General features: G+C 31.6%; 2 protein-coding genes across 2 annotated transcripts; both read left to right on the forward strand.

Moving 5' to 3' along the window:
* Positions 1 to 8,231: 8,231 nt before the first annotated feature.
* On the forward strand, positions 8,232 to 8,945 carry LOC137622445 (protein FAM200C-like). Its single transcript, XM_068353052.1, has one exon. It carries the CDS (start codon positions 8,232 to 8,234, stop codon positions 8,943 to 8,945), a length of 714 nt encoding a protein of 237 aa, XP_068209153.1.
* A 459-nt stretch (positions 8,946 to 9,404) lies between these two features.
* On the forward strand, positions 9,405 to 10,028 carry LOC137622446 (protein FAM200C-like). The gene has a single exon (XM_068353053.1). It carries the CDS (start codon positions 9,405 to 9,407, stop codon positions 10,026 to 10,028), a length of 624 nt encoding a protein of 207 aa, XP_068209154.1.
* Positions 10,029 to 10,478: the final 450 nt, after the last annotated feature.

A 10,478-nucleotide genomic window follows, 5' to 3' on the forward strand; every position in this document is an offset into this window, starting at 1 on the left:
GGGGGTGGTGGTTGGGGTGGAAATCCCGTCGTAACGAGTCATGTCTTCACACAAAAGGATTTTCCTCAAGTGACTTTGCAGTTTTAATAAAATTGTAGATAAGGATGAGACAAAATTTCGATCAGAAAAATATATTTTTCTCTGCAGTAAATAATGGGTTTTCACTCAATTGGACCTTTATTTCAACAACAAATAAGGAGAAATCCCATGAGATCCCCGTTCTTCCATACAGCCACGGGTTCAGTCGGGGAACAACTGTTAAAACTGTGTTTATTTGTGACTGAAATAAAGATAAGATTAATTGAATATGTAATATTAACTATAGAAATAACAGTTATTTGACATATTGAAAGTAGGATCGGACTCAATTCACTCAAGGTTCATTAATTAAGGATATTCTTTTTTAGAACTTCAAATGAATTTTGATCCATCGTGGCTCGCTTTATTCGCAAAAAAAAAGAAAAGAAAATAAAAATACCACAGCTCCCATGTACAGGCAAGTGGTACATGCACAGCTGTGCATGCCCACCCCATTTGTTATTATTTCTCTGTTCTTTATTTCGAGGGTATTTTTTTGAAGAATTCTAACGGTTTTTGCTCCGCCGTGGGTGGCTTCGCTGGCTGAAATGAAAAACATCACTGTAACACTTGCCAGAACATAAGAATCTTCTGGCAAGTGGTACATGCTGAGCTCTGCACGCCACCCCATTGTTTATTATTTCTATGGACATTATTCCAGGGATATTTTTAAAAACTAATGTTTTCACTTCCCCAATCAGACCCTTACTTTATGATTGGGACGTCAAAGGTTGAGGATCACCCGGATCTTCTGACAATTGTTGTAGTATAGGAGGTGATGGAAAAAGTGACGCAATGCAATGGACTGAAGGGAACCATTTGAAGTAAGTTGGCAGTGGATAAGACAGAAACCGGAGGGTTAATGGGTCCAAATTTGTAAAAATATGATACACACACACACACACACACACACATATATATATATATATATATATATATATATATATATATATATATACTGTATATGTATATATATATATATATATATATATATATATATATATATATATATACTGTATATGTATATATATATATATATATATATATATATATTATATATATATATATATATATATATATACATATATATATATATATATATATATATATATATATATATATATATATATACTGTATGTATATATATATATATATATATATATATATATATATATATATATACTGTATGTATATATATATATATATATATATATATATATATATATATATATATATATATATATATATATATATATATATGTATATGTATATATAGTAGGTTAGAATAAGTAAAACAATAAACAGTGAATTACTGGGTTTAAATGAGGGAGAGAACAGATATCATTTTATGAGATTACATTGAAATGTTATAATAACGGAGAAAACGACTGAACCAGTATTGGGTAACAAGTTTAAACTTAAGAAAATGAGAAACATATGTATGTGGGTATTGCATCAACTAATTCATATTACAGTATTAGAAGGTTCAACTCTCGTAGAATACTTGAATATCGTGGGTAAAAAGATGTATTTTGGACCGTATTGGTAAAAGTAGGAAGGAGAAGGGACTATAAGGACACGAATAATCCTATTGGTCAGAAGTTAGTTGGGGAGAGCTTCAAGCGCAAAAAGTTCTAAGCTGCTTAACGCGCATGTACTTACTCACAAATAGGAATAATGCCAAGAGAGATGAAAATGGTTAGTACGCACCAAGATATGCACATACCATAGACTCCTTTAAGGAAGGACTGGAACGTCAGGACCTCGGTGTTTTTAACTTGAGTCTGAAAGATTAACTTGAGTCTGGACTAAAATGACTTCTAGAAGGGCTAGAAACACGTTCTCTGGATCAAAATGGGGGTTTTTGAGGATGGCGAGTTCAACACCACCTGGGGTCATCTTCAAGGTCTAAAGGTCATTTATCAAGGTCAAATTTGTGAATTTTGGTCATTTTTTGCTCGTTTTTTGTGTGTAACTCATAAATGGTGAGAGATAGCTGATTATAATATGAGGCAAGTCTGCAGAGCTGTCCGAATTTAATATATATTGTCATATATCGTCCTTCAAGAAAGGACTGGAACGCCCCCCGATCGGGGTTTTTAACTTGAGTCTGAAGGATTAACTTGAGTTCTGGACTAAAATGACTTCTAAGAAGGGCTAAAAACACGTTCTCTGAGACAAAATGGGGGGTTTTTGAGGACGGTGAGTTCAATAGTGACATTTTCGACACCACCTGGGGTCATCTTCATCATCTTCAAGGTCAAAAGGTCATATTTCAAGGTCAAAATAGTTAATTTTGGTCATTTTTACTCCTTTTTGTGTGTAACTCATAGATGGTGAGGGATTGCTGATTATAATAAGAGGCAAGTCTGTAGTTCTGTCCAAATTTAATATTGTATTCCTCAAAGCTCTCCATCTAGCGATGTTCATCTAATCAAATGTTAATGTCTTTGAGTTTCATTGTTTTAGGGCTTGTTTGGAATGTTTGAGTAATACAATATTTGACAATATATATTAAATTTGATCCAGAGAACGTGTTTCTAGCCCTTCTAGAAGTGATTTTAGTTCAGACTCAAGTTAATCTTTTAGACTCAAGTTAAAAACCCCGAGCAGGGGACGTTCCAGTCCTTCCTTAAAGGAGTCTATGGCACATACGAACGAAAAGGAGCGAATACAACCCTTATGCAGAATGTCGACAAACAAATTCAAAATATACCAGTAGTCTAGGAAATAGATAATTTGTGCAATTTTCCATGGATTTATTCTGGGTCACAAAAAATAATGTATAAAGTCGGAAAGGTTTGTTTTACCATTACTTATCGTTTCCTCGGTATATTTTCCTCACCCTCTCGGTGGTTCCCGTTGCCAATAAATATATATGTATATATATATATATATATATATATATATAAATATATATATATATATATATATATATATATATATATATATATATATTTATATATTTATATATATACATATATATATATATATATATATATATATATATATATATATATATATAATTATATATATATATATATATATATATATATATATATATATATATATATATATATATATATGTATATATATACATGTATATATATATATATATATATATATATATATATATATATATACATGTATATATATATATATATATATATATATATATATATATATATATATATATATATCACCAAATTTTCTTTCCATTTAAAATAAGGGTTATATTCAAAGAAAACGGGAGATTTTTTTTTAAAGGGATGACCTTTCTTTTATCAGCAAATGTTGTCCCGTCCTTAATAGTAATAAAACCAAGCGGGTTAGAAGTGCACGCGACTACCAAGTCACTCCCGGTCGGAAATTTTTCGGAGAGGGCATCGTGTGAAGAGTCTCATTGATCTTTGTTGATTACTGAGATGGACGGACAAAACCGCGCGGCATCAATTCGCTCATGTAAAGTGAACCTATGAGTTCGTGTTTGGTTATGAGGGTTAGGCTATCTAGTATCAAATTAAAATCATGCAGTCTAAATATTCCATTCTTTCAGAAAAATACATGGTGGGCGGCACATTACCCTTGTATTTATTCACCTTCCATAATTGTATCATATTTTGAGGTTTCTGATTCAGTGCCGAAGGAGAAAGAGATAATCTCGTTCATAATTCTGGTGAATCAGGAACCAACTTTCCAAGATGACTCGGTATCCTCAGTCATGCCGTAATTGTGTGCAGTTAAAGGCTCATAATCACCTGCCTTGGTAATCCTGTTTCATGTTTACAAGACAGAATGTTTTCCCTTTTTTTTTTCTTTTTTTTTTAAGGACAGTGACAAAAACAATTTACATTTTTTAAATGAACAATGAATCTTATTCCCGAACAAATAGCGCAACTCAAATCTATCGTAACAATTAGGGAATCGTTACTTATGAAATAATTAAACAAAAATCAGAAAAAGAAAAAAAAAAAAACAATCGTAATCTACAACCCGTCAAATGAATCCTAACAAAAATTCCTGATGAATGCAGATTGTAATCCAGTTAAACGAACGGAAAAAGGATTCTCCAAAAACGTCACTTTGTTTTATGGTCGTTTCTTCTCAAAAACCGAAATCTTGTTGATGTCGTCACGAGTGAAATGCAAATAATTCCCATTTCACTGTAATTGAACCTTCCTCGTGCATTGTATAAATAGTTTGATTATATGTTTAACTTATTTTTCTATATAATTGGGAATGCGTTCTCGGATATTATTCAGAATCGGGAATACAAAATACCTGTGTAATTATATTTGCATGTTTTATTCTACTGTGTCAAAAACAGCTTCTATTTCAACTTCTGTAATTTTTAGATTCTTCTCATATGATTGTTATTTATATATATATATATATATATATATATATATATATATATATATATATATATATATATATATATATATATATAAATATATATATATATATATATATATATATATATATATATATATATATATATATATATTATATATATATATATTATATATATATATATATATATATATAATATATACAAAAATATATACAAAAATTTCAAAAGTTTCCCCAAGGCACGCTATGAATAGTTTAGCAGAGATGGGGTCTCATGTCTGACTCCTTTCTCAATCAGAATTTTTCCACTACCTTTTTAGGATTGCTGTACTTCCTTTATAGATATCTTTAAAATTTCTAACATATGATTTTTCTATTCCTTGTTTTTGAAGGGCTTCTATCACTGTTGATATTATGACCGGATCAAAATCTTTCTCAGAGTCTTTAAATACCATACACAGTGGTTTGACATACTCTGTGGATTTTTCCATTAGCTGGTTAATTACATAGATATGGTTACCTGTTGAGTAACCACTTCTAAAACCTAGCTGTTTTCTGGTTGATTGAAGTCCAGCTGTCTTTTTATTCGGCCTAAAATGATTTTTGTAAATATTTTATATATAACAGAGAGCAACCTTACTGGGCGATAATTTTTCCGGTCCTTTTTGTCTCACTTTTTGGGAATTATCATAATGATAACGTTTTTGCAAAACGTAGGTATAAATATTCTTTAAAGACATTTGGTGTAGAGCTCAGCTAGTTTTACTACTATGAAATCTCCTCCATCTATTATTAAATAATTAATTAGGCCATCTTCTCCTGCTGCTCTGCCTTTTTTCATACCTTTTAATGTTTTCTTTACTTTTCTTTATGTTACGTTTGTTACCGGCTCGGGTGTTTGATTATTTCTATTGGTGAAATTATTTATTATATCACTATTGTTTTGCATTATATAGAAAACCTCTGGTATTTTTATCACTCCATCTCTATTTTGGACATTTCTGGTTTCATACTTTAAAGTGAACATCAGTTGGCGGCCCGTTCCAAGTTTTCTTTTCAATAATTTGATTTTACATCTTTTCTTTTGTGTTTCTTCAATTTTGGTCTGATTGTGTTTACTAATATCTAGGATTTTTAGTTTATTTTTTTTTTTATAGTATTGCTAATTGTATTCCATATGTCATATTTCTTGATTAGTTTTTGCTCATAGTCTTCCTTGATCTTGTTTAGGAACTCTTTCACGTATCTCTTCTACTGATTCCCATATAAATTTTATTGAATTACTGTTCATTTCCTCTTCATTTTCCTCAGCTTCATCATGTAGATAGGAGTATCTATTTTGAAACTGCTAAACTAAACTCATCGGCTTTTTTTCTTATTACAGAGGTTTTTATTTTCTTTCTAAAAATTATTTTATTTTCTCTCCCTTTCTTTCGATCTAAACAAACTTTTCTTCTTACCATTTCATGATCGCGTGAACACTGTTACATCTTTAACTAAGTTCACTTTTTCACTGAGAACAGAATCTATTTCATTCTTTGTTTTTCCATTTGTGCTTCTCTGTTCCTTTCAGCAAATACTACAAGTATGTCTCCTTTGTCATTGCTTTTGCCTACTCCAAATTCAAATTTACCTACTGCTGATTATCCTCTCTTCTTTTGACCTACGTTACCGTTGTCTTGACCCAAAACAAATGTAAATTGAGCCTTGTGTTTGTGTGTTTTTTTTTGTTTTTTTTAACATAATAAGCTTTCATAATAAGCTTCTATTCCTTCATCTGTATGGGATGTTGTTCTTGCATAAGTTTGAATGATCTTCACTATACACATTTTTTTTTTTAGTTTGATAAATAATCCTACAATTATATAACTAGTACTATAAAACTTGTATTTTACCTGCATGATTTTTATTATTAAGAAAACAAACGTTATTTTCTTTGTTCCTTTCATATCCTTTGAAGCATATATATATATATATATATATATATATATATATATATATATATATATATATATATATATATATATATATATATATATATATATGTATATATATATATATATATATATATATATATATATATATATATATATATATATGTACATGTGTACACACACACTCATATATATATATATATATATATATATATATATATATATTAGTTTTTACAATTTACTTATATATATATATATATATATATATATATATTAGTTTTTACAATTCACTTATATATATATATATATATATATATATATATATATATATATAATATATATATACATATATATATATATATATATATATATATATATATATATATATATATATATATATATATATATATATATATATACATACATTCATGCATACCTACATTCATACATACGTACATACATAAAGATACCATCTTCATCTCAATATTCAACAAGAAATTCGTGTATAAGTGGGTTCAGAATATTCTAGAAACTTCATCAAAAGAAAAGATATAGAAAGTTTTGATGAAGCTGCATTCACTAGGTTTGAAAGGGTTTCTCGCCTTAGTAATTACGTGGATTTTGCTAACTTCGCTTAATTGCACATCGTTAATTATACAAAAATTCTCAACAAACCTAGAGAGGAAAGATAATTTTTTCTATTTTATGATTTTTTTCCTTTGAAGCTCATTTTCAATGGTATATCTTGGTTTCTATGCATGTGTATTTCTTTTTATATTTGCTTTTATATTCTGCGTATATTTCATTTTAGTTTAAATGCGTAGTTATGTCTTTTGTATAAGTGTATTTGTATTAAATTTGTCTGTTATTTTGTATTGGTATTTGATGTTTTTTTAAAGATTTTATTCATTTTGTGTGTGTTTCTTGGTGGCTGTAATCCATTTTTTGTGTGCGTGCATTTCATGTTGGTTTACATGTGTGGTGGTTTGGTTTTGTGTATCTAGATTTTCTATGTTGATGTGAGTATTTTTGATTATTCAAGTGCAAGGTTCAAGGAGATGAAGAAAGTGATAAGATTCAAAATAGTCTGGTTTCATATATACACATTCAACCCTTACATCACGCTAAGCCTTAGCGTGATGTAAGGGGTTCTTAACCGGGGGTATCCATACCCCTTGGGGGTATGGGACCCAAATGCTGGGGGTATGGGACTCGATCTCTGGTAATCAGGTATTTTTTTAGTATCTCTCGTTATTATCTTCTATTTTGTACATATTATTGTTCACAGGTTATTTTTTGTAGTTCTTGTTCACTGTAGTTATGCCTGTATGTAGTTAAAATCTGACAATCTAAAATGAACGTAAAAATCTGCAGACCTAACGATTAATCTGTAGAGTTAGCAGCACTGACAGCACAGGCAGTGGGTGTTGCGGCCATCAGCTGAGCTCTGGCGGGACCACAAGCAGCATAACTGACCACAACACCGCTGTAGCGTAAGGTAGTAGGTTGTTGCTCCTGCTGCATTTTGTTTACATCACAAAATACATATACATGTATATTTTTTTTTTCAATGGGGGGAGGGCCGGAACAAAAGTCGTTTTTAGAATACGATTAAATCAGTTTACGAGCTTGGTGTTGGAACAAATTAAACTCGTATTCCAAGCTTCCAATATATATATATATATATATATATATATATATATATATATATATATATATATATATATATATATATATATATATATATATATATATATATTCTTTATTATATTGTGTTTATTATGTTCATCTTATGTTTTTCATTGTATTGAGAGCAGTGGCTGTGTTTGACAGTTTTTCGTTTTCCTTTCACAGATTTTGTGTAAAATGTCGTCTGTCAAGAAAAGGATGTGGAATGATTCATATGTTGGTTTTGGCTTCACCTGTCTGACAAAACGAGATGGAATAGAAAGACCCCAGTGCATGCTGTGCAATTTGGTAATGAGCAATGGGAATTTTAAGCCATCAGGACTGAAGGAACATCTTGAAAGCAAACACAAAGATCATGTTGGCACATCGATTGATGCTTTTAAGTTGAAAAGAGTTTGTTATGATCAGAAAGCAACTCTTTCATCATATGGGTTTTCTGCTCCAAGAAAACCTCTTCTAGAAGCCTCCTACAAAGTTTCGTACATGATTGCCAGAGAAAAGAAGCCACACACAATTGGGGAGACCCTCGTGAAACCCTGTGCGCTGGAGATGGCTAAAATTGTGCTGGGAGAGCATGCCGCGACGAAATTAAGTCAGGTATCCGTGTCCAACAACACTGTGCACCAGAGAATTAAAGACATGAGTCAGGACATAATAACCCAAGTTGTCAGAGAGATAAAACAAAGTCCTGCGAAAATCAGCATGCAGATCGATGAATCAACTGACGTTTCAAACCACAGTCAATTGCTTGTATTTGTACGATATGTACATGAAGAGAACATCAAGGAAGAGTTTTCATTTTGTGAACGACTCGAAACCACAACCAAAGCAGTTGACGTATTCAAGCTGATCCAATCTTTCTTAGATCGTCATGAGCTGGCATGGGATTAGATTGGGTCTATTTGTACGGATGGCACTCCTGCCCTGATTGGCAAGAAATCTGGATTCGTTGCTATAGTCAAGGAGAGAGCTCTACATGTGCTCACCACCCACTGTGTTCTACATCACCAAGCTCTGGCATCCAAAACCTTGCCAAAGATACTGAAAGCGATAGGAATACTTGTGCAAACAGTCAACTTCATTCTTGGACGTCCATTGAATCACCGACTGTTTTAATAATTCTGTGACGAGATTGGAGCGGAACATGGAGTGTTACTGTACCACACAGAAGTACGTTGGCTGAGTCGTGGCAGTGTTCTCACACGTGTAGTGAAACTTCAGGATGAAATTCTCGAATTTATCAAGAATCAACAATCCCCTATTGCAAAGCACTTTGAAGATGAACATTTCATTGTTAGCCTGGGATATTTGGCTGATATTTTCAGTCTTCTCAATGATTTGAACACATCAATGCAGGGAAGAGATGTGGACATCATTCAAGCCAAGGGAAAAGTCGTCACATTCACAAAGAAACTACATATCTGGTGTCGCCGTGTTGAAAGTGGTAACCTGGCAAACTTTCCTAACCTTGACAATATCCTTACAAAAGATGGTAAAACACTACCTGTAAAAATACTTCAAGAAGTCAAGAATCATTTGGAAATTCTAAGTACAAATTTTGAGGGTTACTTTTCAGATACTAATGATCTTTGCATGGAATCGGTTTGGATACAAAACCCTTTCTCATTTGATGTATCGAGACTGAGTGATAACGATATAGCAAAGGATGATTTCACTGAATTCCAAGAGAACCCAAGAAAGAAAGCTGATTTCGAAAGGGCTGGGATGGATGTCAAGCAGTTTTGGTGTGAACAAATCTCAGCTTACCCAAGCTTGGCAATAAGAGCAATGAACATTTTGGTTCCCTTCACAACTACGTATCTCTGTGAAATAGGATTTTCTGCATTATTAAATCTGAAATCAAAGTGGAGAAATAGACTTGATGTGTCAGATGACATGCGAGTAGCTTTGTCAGCAACTGTACCACGAATCGATGCTTTGATTGCAGGAAAACAACAGCAAATATCTCACTAGGCTTGTAAAAGTATGTTTCATGTTGTCAATTTGGAAAAAAAACTTGTACATCTATGTTCTCTTTCTTCTTTTGTGTAATAAAAATGGACTGTAACTTTAATTTTGCTTTCACTAGAAATGTAAAAAAATTATCAATGCTTATGATTTTTTCATGTTCTATTCCCCGCAATCCATATCTAAAGTACAGGATATTCAAGGTATTGACATATTTGGATGACACACTGGCAAATAATAGGATTGGTAATAATTATTTCAACAGTCAAGTGAAGGGGGTATGGCACCATATTGGACAATCCATTGGGGGTCTGGAATCATCCGAAGGTTAAGAACCCCTGCAAGTTTATAAAATACCATGTGGGGATTGTGAAAAAGTCTACGTGAGGCAACCGAGGCATTCGCTATCTCAAAGATTATCGGAACACAAAAGATCTATTAGGTATGGCTATGAGA

Source organism: Palaemon carinicauda, chromosome 29, assembly GCF_036898095.1.
Source record: "Palaemon carinicauda isolate YSFRI2023 chromosome 29, ASM3689809v2, whole genome shotgun sequence".
Classification (NCBI taxonomy): domain Eukaryota; kingdom Metazoa; phylum Arthropoda; class Malacostraca; order Decapoda; family Palaemonidae; genus Palaemon; species Palaemon carinicauda.